The sequence below is a fragment of the Lampetra planeri genome, chromosome 41 (genome assembly GCF_965212315.1).
Source record: "Lampetra planeri chromosome 41, kcLamPlan1.2.h2, whole genome shotgun sequence".
NCBI classification, from domain to species: Eukaryota; Metazoa; Chordata; class Hyperoartia; order Petromyzontiformes; family Petromyzontidae; genus Lampetra; species Lampetra planeri.
The window spans coordinates 10,236,920-10,254,752 of NC_136147.1; the positions used below are offsets into that span (position 1 = coordinate 10,236,920).

Consider the following 17,833-nt stretch of genomic DNA (forward strand, 5'->3'; position numbering starts at 1 on the left):
AAAAAATAATTTTAGTTTAGCTATCTCTGATTTTGCGCTGCAGTGCCATGGGTCCTCCACTCCTTCTGTTAACATATCTTTTTCCTGCAATACCTCTTTGGCAGTGGCGCATAAGAACGAACTACAAAACACTCAACACATTCGTCAATAGCACTGCTTGAAAATAAACAAACATTACGTAAGGGATCAAGTTTTCAGGGAATGGCCCTTCTGCTTAGCACACGGATAGAGAGGCCAAAGAGATGTAGTGAATGAGTTGGAGACTGTACGATACACCACGGGGCTCTGGTACGAAGCGAATTGTTTTCCAAATGAAGAGTCTGGTATTGGCACATGAACAGCTACCCATTAGTCAATAATGAGCAATAGACAAACCCTTAAAAAATATAAACATGTATTATGCACATGCTCATGTGGTATAAAATGAGTGAGCATCCCATGCACAAGGAGGGGAGATTTAACACAAAACGACTGCTGCCAACGGGCCAGGAGCCCACTTGGTTGCACTGCATCATCCGCACGTCCTCGTAGCCCTGCAGGTGAGTCTCAATCGTGGCACAATCTGTGAGCGAGCCACCAACCCTGCCTGCACAATGCCGCACGGCAGGCACGCTCCACCGAGGTTCGTGATGACGCGGGCAACGGCGTGAAGTGGTTCCCCATGGGCAACGACGAATGGAAAACGAGCAAGGGGGGAACGCAATTCTGAGCAGAGCACAAAGACAAAGATCCCCCGTATAGTCTTAAGAGACTGTGAGTGGCAAACACCATCGTTTAATGATATTTCAATTAACGATCCGCCTCCCATAAGGTCCCCATTGTTTCTACTAACGATGCATTTTCGATTAACAATACGTTTACGATATCACGCGGCCGCCGGTTTTGGCCAATCGGAGCGCTCCTAAGTGGACTCAGCAGACCTCAGCCAATCAGTGTCGCTCTTTTATGAGCGTTTTGAGAGTAACTTGCTGTTAGCTTTTGAATGTTTCATGTTCGGTGCTTATGGAAACAGCTCTCTTGAATATTTAAGTGTTATTTTTACTTAAAAGTCAAATAAGATCAATAACAATGGCCCCTAAAATGAATGTGAAAAAAGCCATACATTTTCTTAGCCTAAGGTAAGAATTTTTATGTTATGCTCAATCTATGCCCCTTTTTATGCTATGTTTTTAGGGTGAAAAAGGTCAACTTACGATCGTCTTGGAACAAATTAAGCCTTTAAAAAGTATTTCCTATATTCGATTAACAATAATTTCAATTAACGATGGTTTTCGTGGAACCAATTAATATCGTTAACTGTGGAACCATTGTATACACACGGCAATAATACATATGTACGTTTTTGGACTTCTTTAGCATCATACATAACAAACTGTGCTCATTGGAAGTCTGGATAGGCACTCGTTTAAGGCCGAGTCGACCTAGGGGAGGCCCAATGGTAGTTCAAATTTTTGCCAAAAGTTATCGGACGTGAGTGGGAATCAAACTAGGTTCGCCGGGTTTGAAGCGCAGTGCGCTAACCACCGCACAACCGCTCCCATGAGCATAGCAGAGAACAGACACCTACACAGAAACACACACATTAACTAAACCAGGTTTCTCTCGCTCTCCTTTCACGGATACAAATAAATGAAAACTGTGCAGTAGCAGATTTTAATTAGGCGAGTACTAAGGTTAAACTATATTCCATTTCTTAATTACTGCAGTCAATAAAAAAATAAAATCATCGTTGTAATACCACGTATACATGGTGTCAGCAGTTCTAATTCATATAGATGGGGAACAATAAACCCTCTTCCGTGAAATGGCGCACACAAAGATCCCTCGTATTGCCTTACCAGACTTTAGTGGCAAGTGCTGTTAGCGAGCACCTATGAGCGGGGTGGGTGGCCAGCACCACGCCTAACCGCTGTTATCTCCGCAGTGGCGATGTTTACACAGTGCGCCAAGTGCTTATTTGAGGCTGAGTCGACCTAGGGGAGACCCAGGACCAGTTCAGATAATCGTCAGTGGCGTTGGCCGTGAGCAGAAATGAAACTCGTGTCGTCGGGTTCGTAGCACAGTGCACTACGGCTGCACTACCGCTGCACTACCGCTCCCTCCTTTAAGTGCATTGGTGAAGTCAGAATTATCCTTTGGAGCACTAGTTCTCTGCGACTCACATTTGAACACCAAACTTCCCCTTACCCAATCCGGCCCCCCTCACAGCCGTCACCCCCTCTGACTCGGGAGGACGCGAGGCCCTTGGGCTCGGGTGGCTGGGGATCCTGTTTCTATTTCCCATCCTGGTCCGCCCATTCCGATGAGCGCTCGCGCATCTCATCACCTGACGTCCTCGAGCCAAGCGGTCACATGGCAGTGGGTACACCCCCCCACCCTGCTCTGCACTACCCATCGTTTCGCACCTCCAATTAGCACGGTTGGCTATGTACGGTGCAAAATAAGTTCAACGTACCCCATCTTCACACACTCAAGTCAGAGTTTTATTCTTCATTTATATAAAACAAATATTTTACCCGCCCGATTCTTGTATTGGCGTCATGTCATGAAAAAAATCTGTTCCGATTTCTCGCAGAGCAGTGCAATTCATCATATTAGACAACGGCCAATGGAAGCGGATATCACAGAGTTACCTTTGAGATCAGTTCAGTGACCTCTAATCCACACAGTAGGGGGCAACACTTTCCCACTTGCCCTGCCACCATGTTCATCGCATGACAGTCAAAACTATATTTTAATTTTTCCCAAATCTCTCAGGCATTTAGGAAAATAAATTCAAGAACCAGTTTAATTACAAGCAGTGGCTGAAACCTGGATTCAAAGCCACGATCCCCGCGGTGCCGGCTCAGCGCTCTGACCTCCGAACCATCCGGCCACCTCAAAGTTTTTGTAAAAAAAAATGCACATCTCCTACCCGGCATAGAGCCCTCACACTTGCGTACGTGCCACTGTGACGAACGTGGGATGCACGCGATCCTGCTCCCTAAGTAGGTCAGATGCCTCGAAGGAGACCACGGCTAGCGCGGCAGTGCCAGCGGCAGCAGCGGCGCGCACACATGTACGCATGCGGCCCGGCGCAGGAATTTCATCAGCGCCACGGCTAATTGCACCGACGGTGCCAAAGCTCATCTGGCTCTCGGCAAAAACCCGGAGCGCGCTGCCTGCCTACTTGCCGCACTTAGGCCCCCAAGAGCCTACAGTGTCACCCAGAATACCAATGACCTTCTGCCTTCATCGTCCGAGGCCATTTTATATGCCGCGGCCGGGTGAAGGTCACCTCATCTCGCAGCCTCTGCCTGCACTCCTGTGTGGCCGTGAATATCGTTTTGCTCGCTCCGGGGGGCGTGGATATGTCACGTTTAATGACCCCTATTTAAATAATGTGCTGTTGCGGAGAGCTATTCAGGGTGCTGCGGCTCTGATCGGTGACTAAAGCCTCATTCATCTGATTCACTGAGCAAGAGCCCTTCACATATTCACAGAAAAGCAGATTAATTTAAATTGCTCATGAAGTTCTTGCTGCTGGTATTTACAAAGGGTGTTTCTTTGTGTGTCTGTAATAATGCCGCTGTTATGGGCTGTGGGTTCAGGTCGGGTGAGATAACACAGAGCAATCATAGAACAGTCATTGACTGCAGCCTGACTGCCACTTTCCCCATTGCCCCGATAACCGGCTTCCTCAAAAAGACGAAAATTCAGTCGATGAACACAAATCATTGCATGCAATATTGTGAGCATGATAATATACGAGGACACTGAAACTTATTAACTCGTTACCATTACAAAACGATCAATATTGGTATTTCTACAGTTAAAGTTCATGCCATTATTGCCACATACTACCAAGGCTAAAGTTCATGACAACGAATCTGTGCCGAGGCCTTAAATAGAGAGAGGGGGGAGGGGCCGGGGCAGAGAGAGGACTGGGGAGGCGGACACACGAGAGGGGACCAGCAGGCAAACAAGGGGACAAGGAGGGAGCAGTGTGGTATTCCGGACCACAGTGGCCGGAGGAGAGACAATGGTTTAGAGCAAGTAAATCGAAAGTTTGAGAAAGCAAATTTAGGAAAATGAAGAAGTGTAATGCAATGCAACACAGAGGGTCGGTGAACACACAGTTAACACATAGCCTGGTTGATTAACTGCTCCCTCCTTGTCCTCCTCGTTTGTCTGCCTCCCCAGTCCTCTCTCTGCCCCGGTCCCTCCCCCCTCTCTCTATTTAAGGCCTCAGCACAGATTCGTTGTCTTTCTGTTTGTCTTGGTGTGTGTCTCGCTCAGTGTGTCTCTGTATGTGTGTCTGCCTATGTTGTTTCCGCGTCTGTGTTTTATCATTCATTCTTACCTGATAATGGCTGCTTGTGTTGCAACCGAAACGTCGTATTCAATTATTATTTGATTTGATTTTCTACGTGACTTTACCGAAAGAACCAAAGAGTAATTCCTGCAGTCACGAAAGCTTCGAATCTAGTTTTCATGACACTGCTCTTCCGACTTTAATCAAGAGTCCCACCAGAATAACCACCTCCGTTGCAGCGTGGTGAATAAAACAATATTTTTGTATTCTTCTGTGTTGATGAGCGACTGGGGGGTATGAGAAGAAAAACAGGGTGACAAAACGTGCTTGCGCAACGCTCGGGCGGATAAGCATGCAATAAAACGTGCCAATTTATTGCAGCGTTAAGGGCTAAACTGCTCACCCACGACCTTTAAACCGAGTACCTCCGCGTAACACAGCGGCAGCAGCGGTGACAGGAGCAGCAGCAGCCGGCGCGACGCAAACACCAGCCCTGCGGCCCGTCAGGCCCTTGGCCATGTCCCGCGCAATGGAACGCGGCGCCTGGTGCGCTTGCGATTGTCGCTCAGCAACGAACAGAGGGGCAGAGGAAAACGCACGATCGTGGAACTCGGAGAGCCGCATGCGGGTCCCTTGAGCGAGTTAATCGCTGGAGATACTCGGCAAAATCTTTGGCAGTGATTGCGCCTGGCAGTGGCTGGAAGTGACCTTGAAGTATGTACATATGCGTGCGTGTATGCGTGTCGTGTAGCGGTAATGTAGCGGTTAGTGTGCTGCGCTACAAACCCGGCGACCCGAGTTTGATTGTCACTCACGGCCAACACTATTGACGCTTATTTGAACCGGTATTGGGCCTTCCCTAGGTGGACTCCGCATCAAATGAGTACCTGGAACGATGTGTAAAAATCGCCACTGCGGAGACAAAGGCGGCCGGACATGGGGCTAGCCACATTGCCGCCCGTGTGCCATGCAGACTTTCATAGGTGCTCGCTAATAGTACTTGCCCCAACAGTTTGTTACGGCTATAGGGAGATTTTTTTTGTGCGTGTTTATATGCATGCATGTGTGTATATAAGCGCGCGTCTGCGTGTGTGCACGTGTATGTACATGCACGTATATGTAAATGTGCATGTGTGTAGATATGCACGTCTGCGCATGTGTGCGCATGTACATGCACGTGTGTACATTCGCGCATGTCAGCGTGTGTACACGTGCATGTGTGTGTACATACACGCGTGTCTGCGCGTGTGCACTTGTACACGTGCATGTGTGTATGTGCATGTGTATGTGCATGTGTGTGTACATACATACACACGTGCCTGCGTGTGTGCGTGCGTTACCGCGTGGCAGGGCTCGAGGCCGAGCCCGCTGTCCCCCATCGTGTAACGAGTGGCGTTGCGCGACGCCTCCCCGGGGGCCTCGCTACGGCTGCTTTAGGTTGTGGCAGAAGATGAGTCTGTAATTCCTCATTGACGGCGGCACGGCGCTTGCTGGGGGGTCGGCTAGCTGGCCCTCCACACGACTCAACACGGCTCTGTGGGACAAGCAGCACACAGGGCAGGGGGGGGAAGTGAGGGCACAATGCGTTACATTGGCAGCTCCTGACCTGCACCGTGCAGGAAAAATTAACGAATGCGCGCGGGGTGCGTCAGCGCCACGTCGCGGCGACAGAGCACATGAAAGCACAACGTGAAGTTAGTGGGGGGGGAGTCTTGCAGATCTTGAATGAGGTGCCGCCATTCGGAGACGGTAGAGAGCCACTGCATTCGATGGACTGCCACGTTCCTGCCAAAATCTGTGCCTCATGCCAAATTGGCAGCGGCGGCGGTGCACAGGCAGACTGGAGGTCCGGCTGTCAAGCCATGCCCCGTACTCAGGGTTGCGATGGTTCACTCACTCGTGGGTGGCAGTTGACTGTGATGAAGTTATTCAAATCAAGCGATGAGGGGTTCAAGTTCGCAGTGAAAACGTTAAAACTACGCGTGGAGTACGGCCACAGCAGGCGCTCGCGACAGTGAGCCCTCCCACTTGCGGTGAAAGCCACGAAGCGCCTTGATCATAGTCAATGACTAATTAAACAACCATCCAACAAAAGTGAGCCAAGTGAAATGTACAAATTTTGGTTTATTTCAAAATAGATTGAAAGTATCAGGCTAATGAAGTAACTTGAAAGTTAAAGCACTTACCTCCTCGGCCAGGGAATGTAGAGAATGGAATGTTTTAACTCCCAGCCCCCCACCCCCAATGCCCTGGGGAGCAGCCTGGCAGCCCGGTATTCGAGCGACGGGGCTCTCTCTCCCGATGACCTCCTTGACCTTCGCATGGGGAAGGGTACGTTCCGCTCACCTGACGTGCCACATCCCAATCAGCTGCGCAGCCTTCCCGGATCCCACCTCTCCCTGCGGTACGATTGCAATGCGGAGATGTGCTCCTCGTGAATTTTATTAAAACGCTCCAGCCAAACGCCGCTCCAACCACTCTCGCAATGCGCGACACCTAAGCCATCTGTGGGGAATTTGGATGGAGCTCAGGAAACGTGCGGAGGCACACAATGGGCCGCTCGCACAACTACACGGTACACGGCCGACCCCGTGCGTTAGCGGAGCAGGACAGGCCGCTCACACGCTCGGGCATTCCCCTCCGTTTCTTGACCGAACTGGTGATCACACAGGAAGCATCAAGCTATTTTAAGTCAGAGTAATTGGGCGACCACATCATCATTATCTGCACCATTCGCGATGATCTATCCACTGCCGGATGAAGGCCTCACTAAGCCACTGCCAGCTCTCATAGTACCACAATAACAATCCACCCAGCACCTACACGCGAGATAATTGAATTACTCCATCTCCGTAGCTGATGTCCTCTTGGGTGTGTTACACCTGCTCTTGGCTGCCTCTGTCTTAAGTCTCGACCACTGGCCATCGTCCATTCTAGCCATGACGTGTCCTGCCCAAGCCCACTCACATCTCTTAAAGGTCTATATGATGTCTCTAATTTGTTCTCTAATCCACGAGTTCCTCCTTCTGTCTCTAAATGTAAATCCAAGCACGTGCCTCTACATGCCTCGTTGTATACTTTAGAGCTTGTGTTCCATTTCTCTTCCTATGTTTCCGATCCATATTCACAAGTACTGTAGTTAAACGTTGACCGCTCAGAAACACCGCTGTAACGGTGCATGTTCCGCATTGTGCGACGGGTTCCCTAATAGAAGAACCACATTATAGCAAAAATACGTTGTGTGAACACCACTAAGCAAGGAGTGACCGTATGTCACATGTACAATGCATCCAATTAGGTGACATTTTTAGAAATCTATTGAAATACAAGTCAAGTGAATGTTACACAAGCTGGCTGGGCATGGTGGTACATGCCTGCAGTCGAGCCCTCGAGAGTGAAATGTGAGTGGATCAGGCACATTTGTTAAACTCACAAACCCACGAGTCCCGCACGGTTGTGAGAACCCCGCTGTAAGGAGCATTGCCACCCCCCTCGTATCTCAAATGATTCTGGGTTCTGAAGTCTCATACGACTAGAATGGTCAAACAGCCCCTGTGACCCACACGGAGTGAGGAGGCCTTCATCGGGCAGTGGATTGCCCACGTTGCAAAGCGTTCACTAACATGGGAAAAAACAAAACATTCCAACTATGGAGGACCCTTATGAAGAAGCAACTTGACATGATTACAGTACATTTGGATTGTAATCACCCTGCACGTGCTATACCCATAGCAGGATTTAACAATAACCACGCAGCCTGGTTACGCATAAACACACATGACCCTGAGACGGTGATGCCCTTGTTAGGCTCGCTACTATGCTGCCATGTTAGTAAGCATCTATTTTGGCCAGGGTGGCACACATGGGGAGACGGCCAGGACCGATTCTGCACTTGCCCCCCTAACTGGTGTAGAGAGGCTGGGCGTGTTGACACATGGCTCACACAAGGCTCCACCACCCTCAGACAAAGCTCCCCCATGTAGCCTTGACAGACTGTTGGGGCAAGCGTTGTTAGCGAGAACCTATGAAGATTAGGACGGCACACAAGAGTGGCCAGCATCAAACCCGGCCACCTTTGTCTCCCTAGCGCTGATATCGATGCATGACACCAAATATCAATTGATGTCCAAGTCGACATAGGGGAGGCCCAGGACCTGTTCAGATTATTCGTCACCGATGTTGGCTGTGAGCGGCAAATCAAACTTCGGTTGCTGGGTTAATAGCGCAGTGTGCTAACCACTGCGCCACTGCTCCCCCAAACTAAAATTTTTTTTATTTTACTAGGTCCACTGAGCCGTGAAGCGATTTTTCAGAAGTTGGCTTAACATGTGGAAATTTATAGCAGCCAAATACTCTAAACGCATGTTTCGAAATGTGGCGGGAAAAATTGGAGGACTCGGAGAAAAATTAATGCGACCACAGGGAGAACAGCTCTAAATATACAGGTGTCAGGGTCGGGATGGAACCCCCCGACCTCCTGTATACAAGGCAAGGTAGTTAACATCTCCTAGCCACCGTGGCACCCACAAACACAGACACGCACTGCTGAAGGTGGCTCCATTAAAGCTGAACGAGCGGCCGGTGAGCGACATTTCCACGTGGCCACGGGGCTCTGGGACCGTCGCCACAATCGAGGCAGCTTCTCAGTAAATAAACGTGGGGTGCCTCGCTCAGTCCAGCAGCAGCAGCAGCGCCCGCGCACCAACAAATGAAACCACTGAGCTACACTGCTATCTCCGAGGACGCTCTTCAAGGATATGGCCATGGTGGATATGTCACCGAAGGGCAAGAGACTGATAAACACGGCCGTATAGCGAGCATAGCGGCGGCGGCATCAAGTGCATTGTGGAGTGAGCGTGTGTGACCTGACAATTGTCTTATAAAAAAATAACGACTATAAACCTCTTCCAACATGTCCAATCAATGCGGAAGAGTAGACCAAATACTCTCTAGCGCTCCCTCTAGTGGAGGCCCTGCACTCAGCAGCGGAGTGAGCAAGCAATTGCAGGGCTGCACCTTTGTCGTATTTTACTGTACACTAAAGATGCATGTGTGACGTAGCCTCGTACGGAGGGTGAAGTTAATGATGTCATCATCATCATCAGGCATGAGCAATCCACTACTGGATGAAGGCATCCCCAAGCAGTCGATATCCCTCAAGTTCAAGTGCGATACCTGGAACTAAAAGGATGAACTCTTTACAGAAAGTTGCATGTGCGAGAAGTGGATTGTAATTTAGTTTTTTGGATGGCGGCTATATTAATTGAGTTTTGTTGTAGGAAGGTGTTGAGTTCAAGAGATGTGTTGTTGATGCCGTTGATGTTTATAGTTGAATATTTTTTAGGTCGTTTTTGTTGTGGACGTTTTGTTGTGCTTGAAACGATGGTTGCGATGGATGAGGTAGTGGTGCTAGTGTGGTAGTGCAAGGTGGAGTTGTTGGAGTGGATGATGGACAATATTTGCAGAACCAGCCGGAATTTGAACTGGGGATGCGGGCTAAAGTAGTGCAGCAGCGTTTGTGGTACCAAGCTTTACCACCGTTGCACTGGATAGAATTTGCATTGACGTTCTTGCCGCAGCCGCCACAAGGGAAAAACGGGGCCTGGATTCAATTCGACGTCTCCAGCAATAATGAGAAGCCAGCTCCAGTATGCCGAGAGGGAGGCCTGGGCTGGCTGGCGAAAAGACAGGAAAGTGCGAGGGGTGATGTTGCCATTTGCAAGTGCTTTCATAGTACTTGGTCTCTCCACTTGGAACAAGCGGCAACACTGGAGAGACACGACAGGTCGGGTGATGATGCAACACGCATCCCGTAACAGAAGCATAAATCTGGAGGTGAATTAAAAAAAAGCAACTTTCATGTTGTGCATAATAGCCACGCAGTCTTTCGCAACATCGGATTGAACAGTGTTTAATGTATTTAAAGCCTGCGTTCTTTTTATCAATAAGGTAATTTGCCTGTCAGCAAAGAGGCTACATCAACAAACACCGCAGTGCCGATGTTGGGTCTTGAGTTTTGGCGCTGACTTTGACAACGCGAGCTTTGTTTGTGCCGAGGGGCGTGGGAGAGACGGTGTGAAAGACAGCGCTGTTTATTGTGAGTGTTTAATAGATTCCAATATTAGCTATTAGGAGCAGGCTACAACAACAGCCACAGCACAATTAAAAGTAATGTGGTTACCATAATGTCGTTGTCGACAAGGCGTGTCACATTTCTGGGCATACACTGATAATTATTACATAACAGCCAGTTTTAACATTAGGTTAAACTGGCATTGAACAGTATATACAATATTATTCCAATATTTAAGAATACATACCAAATTAAGAATACAAATTACGCTAAAAGTAACACATTAAACATATATCACCGTGTATATGAATATCAATACTCTACTATTATGATAGGACAGTGCTATTTTACAGGACCGTAAGTATGTATTCGACAGCTAATAATAATGGATAGACTCTAATTACAATTAACTGTGCGAAACAACATACATTAGATGTGCTCACCACCGCTCACCCCTGACAACGCACAGGCGAGCACGCTCATGCACTGATGAGGAATGATTCGAAATAATTGACACCACTTGTAAAAATAAAGCCAATTCTCATTAATTAATTCATTTTGAAATAAAGCACGCGTATGCGTGGCGCTGTTATGCATGCCGGTCGCGAGTGACAAGTTTGCAGGCGTTTGTTTCGAATCAATCCCTTTGAGTTTCCAATGCCTTATTAAACCGTGACTATGACAGCGATTAACAATACTGCCCAGTCTGCCTATATAGCCATTATTGATCATGGCCATGAAGATTACATGATAATCATCATCAACAATGACAGCAGAAGCACATGTTGGCTTCAATCCAGCGACGTTATGAGTGTCATAATACAGGTGTTGTTGTCATGATATGATTGTCACGATCGCATGATTATATGATTGTTGTATGCTTAGGATTGGTATATTATGGCATGATGACGCCATTATATGATTACGATGTTATGAGGATTCTCAACTTTGCATCTCGCGAATCAATGAGATGCAGGAAATACGCATTTTAAATTCAACCCAGCACTACTGATCATGCTAAAGTTATGATAATCATGTCAGTCATGATCGCATGTCACACGGATGAAGTTGATCATGACAACACTGCATCACGGGAAATCGTAGCAGCAGTAGCAGGTTTTGATTTCAACAAAGTGCTGATGAAGATGTTATAGTGAATTATCGTTGGCAAAGAACCCGACAATTGCATAACCGAACACCGCGACAGCTGCAGCAGCCTCGAGAGTTGAACCCTGCGCCCACGAAGCTGCTGCTACTGCTGCGAACCTGGATGCCATACTGAGGTTATTATGATCGTGACAATGATACCATTAGCATCACATGATGATGCCAAACACTGCATCACAGGCAGCCGTGATCGATGCAGCAGCGTCTGATTTTGAATTCAGCCCGGCGCTGCTGCTGCTGTTGATGATGATGGATGCGATCACGCCGAGTGATCATCGTAACGACATTGAGGCACCGCGTGACTGACAGATGCATCGGCCAGCATCGCAGCAGAAATAATCACGTCGTGAACTGTGCTCTGCCACACGCGCGGGCAGCGGAGGTGAGAAGCCCCCCCCTCGCGTTCACATCCCAGACGATCTCAAGTGACGGGGGGGAGGCCTTTAAGAATGAGAGACCCTCACGATCTTGGGCACCGCCGCTCGGTGCGAGTGAGGCCACGGGAGCGGCAGACACCGCGCCCCCACCATTTCTAGAATTCGCGACCCGGGGGAGGAGGAGGATGGTGAATAGGAGAACGCGGCCGTGAACTCACGCGGGCAGGAAATCCGCCAGCGTCTCAAATCGCGAGTGCAAAGCACGAAGACATCAATTGCGTGCCGTGCGACTGGTTAATAGTCAATCAATTAGAACAGCAGCAACAACAGCAGCAACAGCAGGAACATTCTCGACAACACGAGTCGACAGACCTGGAGCGACGGAGCGAGCTGCTGGACTCGTCGCTTGAATCCCAAGAAACGATCTCCTCCCTGCTCCAGTTTTTTTCTCACCCCCCCCCCGTGATCGAAATCCCCAGAGCGCTTAAGCGGCGGCGCGCTCCCATTGGTCGGCGTCCGCGCGTCCAGCCAATCGCGCGCGTCCACCGTGAGGTGTCGACGCCTATCCGTGGTAGAGATTTCAAACAGGAGGGCGGAGTGAAAATCGAAGGTGGTGGGGGTATTTAGGGGGGGGGGGTTGGCGATGAATCACGTGGTGCACGAGGGGCGGGGTGGCGCCGGGGGGGGGCACCTCCCCTCACACACAAACAAATGACGTAATCGCTCTGCCTGCTGCGCCACGTGCTGGCCACGTGCTGCAAGTGCACGTGTTTTTTATACACAATCAGCCACGGTCTGTCCACACGCACTGCTGAAGGGCCCCCCTCCTTCCCCAGCCAAAGTCGGCGCCATCATCTCTCACGGTCATGTATTGGATGCAGCGACAACATCCAGCACCCGCACACCGTGCGAGCTCATTTGTACGCTCCCTCTCCGTGGCGGACGCCCTTGCAGACCTTTGGCCGCCAATCCGTTCGTCTCGATTCACTGGCATCGTTTTCTAGCCACGACGCGTCCTGCTCTTGACAGTCAATAACGATGTCCTCTAAATTGCCTCGCTTCGTGTAGTGTACGTATGTATTACTCAGCCGTGATCAACCCACTGCTGGATGAGGGCCTCCCCAACCCCACATCGCAATCCTGCAATTGGCAAACGAGAGCCAATCTCGGCGCTCCCGCGAAAGACACCGATTTGGAAACTTCCGCTCGCATGCCAGAGACGACGACGTTAATTCACATCGGCGTCACGGGTTATAAACGATCCGACGACGCCCAACGCCATCTGCAGACCTGTAACAAGAATGCCAGTGACTTAACATCGGAGCTTCCATTCGCTCCAGGAATCATTTCTAAGGCCCCCACCCACCTAAGCCGATTCCGCCAGACCCAACCCCCGACAGCGAGGGAGAGGGTGGGAAGGGGGTGGTAAATATGTTTCCGAGCTCAGTCCGGCTCAAATGAAGCTCTGCTTTACGTTATAGAATTATACTTCCAACACAGTTGCCTAGCCGGGGTGGAAGAGTAGGCCTAAATACATCTCGGGTAGAACCTTCCAGAGCGCCAGCAGTGGCATGAGAAAGCTATTGCAATTGCAGCGCGGCACCTTTAACGTAAACTAAACACGCATGCGTTCCATAGCCTCATGCGGTGCGGGTGAAGTCAATGAAATCATCAGCAGCAGCCATGAAGGGCTCCCCAAGCAGTCACGTCTCGCGCGTTCAAGTGTGACATCCGGGACTGCAAGAGTAGACTTTGCTCTTCAAAGTAATGTTGCTCAGGGTTCTGGTCTCCATCGCCGTGTTTGTCTTTGCGCGGCACCTGCTGCTTCTGGGTATTCCGCTCCACGGACCTCCCAGTGGGGCGCACCTGCACTGACAGAGCGTGGAATATTCCGTCAATGACTGCAAGCGGGCAATAAATGGACAACGTGTTACTCGACTTGATGCCCTATGGGACCACAGTAAACCACTGTAGTCTGCGCTCATTCAACGGAGGAGGAGGAACAGCCAAACTACACGAACTTTATGCTGATGCACTCTCGTCGCTGCCATCAGACCTCGACAATAGCATCTTAGTTCATTCTAGATTTGAAGTTTTCGTGACTGCAAGGATCCATACTCTTGGTTCTTTCGGTAAAGTCACGTAGGTGAAGAAAATAAAAGATAAAAAAAAATCACGACGTTTCGATTGCAACATAAGCAATCATCATCAGGTGTGACAACCACAGCAAGAAATGTTAGCTCCTGAAGCTATTGCTGCTGTCATCACATGCATGAGTGGAATAGAACGCACTGTGTGCTTGCTGGGCTCCCTGGGCACCGATTATATAGAACGAAATTTCATGGGAAGTAACCTCACCGACTTGGAGCAACACACGTGCACATACATGGCACTGTCCTCGTATGTCACTACGCAGATCAGTGCGGTTTGGAGAAGGTGCAGAAATTATTATTTGTTTCTTTCGGTTAAGTCACGTCTAAAGATAAAATAATAAATTAAATTAAATAATAGAATACGACGTTTCGATTGCAACACAAGCAATCATCATCAGGTATAATGAAATAGCGACATAAAATCTAACCAGAAAACTATAGACAGACATATTAGCAGACAGATATCACCAAGATACATAGCGAGAGCAACACAGGTAACAGAGAGGGGTGATCGTCTCTGTGTGGTGGCCTTAAATAGACAGAGGGGGGGGGGGCGGAGGCAGAGAGAGGGAGGAGGGTTAGAGAAAAAATTAGCATATCAATGAGTGGTCAACAGACGTGGTGCTGCGAATGCGATGGCACGGCAAGCAAGCCTGAAAATCAGGAGAAGGACACACTAAAATTAAATAACCTAGTAAAATATCGAAATGTAATGTAATACAACACAGAGGGTCGGTCAACACACAATTAACGCATAGCCTGGTTGATTACGTATTTCAAAGATTGCTAAGTTAGAATTTAAGTGTGAACAATCTAAAGAGAGGACACAGGCAGAGAAAACAAGTCGCCAGAGAGAGAGAAAAAAGATAAGCTTAAAACTTCCCCGTAGAAGTGGTTCAATCTTAATTTTAGAACTTTCGTGACTGCAGGAATTATTATTTGTTTCTTTCGGTTAAGTCACGTCTAAAGATAAAATAATAAATTAAATTAAATAATAGAATACGACGTTTCGATTGCAACACAAGCAATCATCATCAGGTATAATGAAATAGCGACATAAAATCTAACCAGAAAACTATAGACAGACATATTAGCAGACAGATATCACCAAGATACATAGCGAGAGCAACACAGGTAACAGAGAGGGGTGATCGTCTCTGTGTGGTGGCCTTAAATAGACAGAGGGGGGGGGCGGAGGCAGAGAGAGGGAGGAGGGTTAGAGAAAAAATTAGCATATCAATGAGTGGTCAATATATGTAATACAACCCTCTGTGTTGTATTACATTACATTTCGATATTTTACTAGGTTATTTAATTTTAGTGTGTCCTTCTCCTGATTTTCAGGCTTGCTTGCCGTGCCATCGCATTCGCAGCACCACGTCTGTTGACCACTCATTGATATGCTAATTTTTTCTCTAACCCTCCTCCCTCTCTCTGCCTCCGCCCCCCCCCTCTGTCTATTTAAGGCCACCACACAGAGACGATCACCCCGCTCTGTTACCTGTGTTGCTCTCGCTATGTATCTTGGTGATATCTGTCTGCTAATATGTCTGTCTATAGTTTTCTGGTTAGATTTTATGTCGCTATTTCATTATACCTGATGATGATTGCTTGTGTTGCAATCGAAACGTCGTATTCTATTATTTAATTTAATTTATTATTTTATCTTTAGACGTGACTTAACCGAAAGAAACAAATAATAATTCCTGCAGTCACGAAAGTTCTAAAATTAAGATTGAACCACTTCTACGGGGAAGTTTTAAGCTTATATTTTTTCTCTCTCTCTGGCGACTTGTTTTCTCTGCCTGTGTCCTCTCTTTAGATTGTTCACACTTAAATTCTAACTTAGCAATCTTTGAAATATGTAATCAACCAGGCTATGCGTTAATTGTGTGTTGACCGACCCTCTGTGTTGTATTACATTACATTTCGATATTTTACTAGGTTATTTAATTTTAGTGTGTCCTTCTCCTGATTTTCAGGCTTGCTTGCCGTGCCATCGCATTCGCAGCACCACGTCTGTTGACCACTCATTGATATGCTAATTTTTTCTCTAACCCTCCTCCCTCTCTCTGCCTCCGCCCCCCCCCCCTCTGTCTATTTAAGGCCACCACACAGAGACGATCACCCCTCTCTGTTACCTGTGTTGCTCTCGCTATGTATCTTGGTGATATCTGTCTGCTAATATGTCTGTCTATAGTTTTCTGGTTAGATTTTATGTCGCTATTTCATTATACCTGATGATGATTGCTTGTGTTGCAATCGAAACGTCGTATTCTATTATTTAATTTAATTTATTATTTTATCTTTAGACGTGACTTAACCGAAAGAAACAAATAATAATTCCTGCAGTCACGAAAGTTCTAAAATTAAGATTGAACCACTTCTACGGGGAAGTTTTAAGCTTATCTTTTTTCTCTCTCTCTGGCGACTTGTTTTCTCTGCCTGTGTCCTCTCTTTAGATTGTTCACACTTAAATTCTAACTTAGCAATCTTTGAAATACGTAATCAACCAGGCTATGCGTTAATTGTGTGTTGACCGACCCTCTGTGTTGTATTACATTACATTTCGATATTTTACTAGGTTATTTAATTTTAGTGTGTCCTTCTCCTGATTTTCAGGCTTGCTTGCCGTGCCATCGCATTCGCAGCACCACGTCTGTTGACCACTCATTGATATGCTAATTTTTTCTCTAACCCTCCTCCCTCTCTCTGCCTCCGCCCCCCCCCTCTGTCTATTTAAGGCCACCACACAGAGACGATCACCCCTCTCTGTTACCTGTGTTGCTCTCGCTATGTATCTTGGTGATATCTGTCTGCTAATATGTCTGTCTATAGTTTTCTGGTTAGATTTTATGTCGCTATTTCATTATACCTGATGATGATTGCTTGTGTTGCAATCGAAACGTCGTATTCTATTATTTAATTTAATTTATTATTTTATCTTTAGACGTGACTTAACCGAAAGAAACAAATAATAATTCCTGCAGTCACGAAAGTTCTAAAATTAAGATTGAACCACTTCTACGGGGAAGTTTTAAGCTCTCTCTCTCTGGCGACTTGTTTTCTCTGCCTGTGTCCTCTCTTTAGATTGTTCACACTTAAATTCTAACTTAGCAATCTTTGAAATACGTAATCAACCAGGCTATGCGTTAATTGTGTGTTGACCGACCCTCTGTGTTGTATTACATTACATTTCGATATTTTACTAGGTTATTTAATTTTAGTGTGTCCTTCTCCTGATTTTCAGGCTTGCTTGCCGTGCCATCGCATTCGCAGCACCACGTCTGTTGACCACTCATTGATATGCTAATTTTTTCTCTAACCCTCCTCCCTCTCTCTGCCTCCGCCCCCCCCCCTCTGTCTATTTAAGGCCACCACACAGAGACGATCACCCCTCTCTGTTACCTGTGTTGCTCTCGCTATGTATCTTGGTGATATCTGTCTGCTAATATGTCTGTCTATAGTTTTCTGGTTAGATTTTATGTCGCTATTTCATTATACCTGATGATGATTGCTTGTGTTGCAATCGAAACGTCGTATTCTATTATTTAATTTAATTTATTATTTTATCTTTAGACGTGACTTAACCGAAAGAAACAAATAATAATTCCTGCAGTCACGAAAGTTCTAAAATTAAGAAGGTGCAGAAAGTATACACGTGGGAGTATAGAACGTGTAGTACAACGACGAATGTTACAGCACTGCACCCTCCTCCCTGCCCCCTGCTCACCACGTAATCGCGATAGCAGACTGCGTTGTCCCGTGT

General features: G+C 47.5%; 1 protein-coding gene across 5 annotated transcripts in view; it reads right to left on the minus strand.

Annotated features, from left to right (window-relative positions):
* LOC144732200 (protein FAM13A-like) overlaps window positions 1-12,370 on the minus strand; it is a 64,033-nt gene extending 51,663 nt beyond the window's left edge. For all 5 annotated transcript variants that reach the window (XM_078613573.1, XM_078613574.1, XM_078613579.1 and 2 more), the window contains exons 1-2: window positions 12,284-12,370; window positions 5,635-5,828 (exon numbers count right to left, since the gene is read on the minus strand). In XM_078613573.1, the coding sequence (XP_078469699.1) occupies window positions 5,635-5,673 (39 nt within the window). In that variant the 5' untranslated portion in view covers window positions 5,674-5,828; window positions 12,284-12,370. The remainder of the gene's footprint in view (window positions 1-5,634; window positions 5,829-12,283) is intronic.
* Between the last annotated feature and the right edge of the window lie 5,463 nt (window positions 12,371-17,833).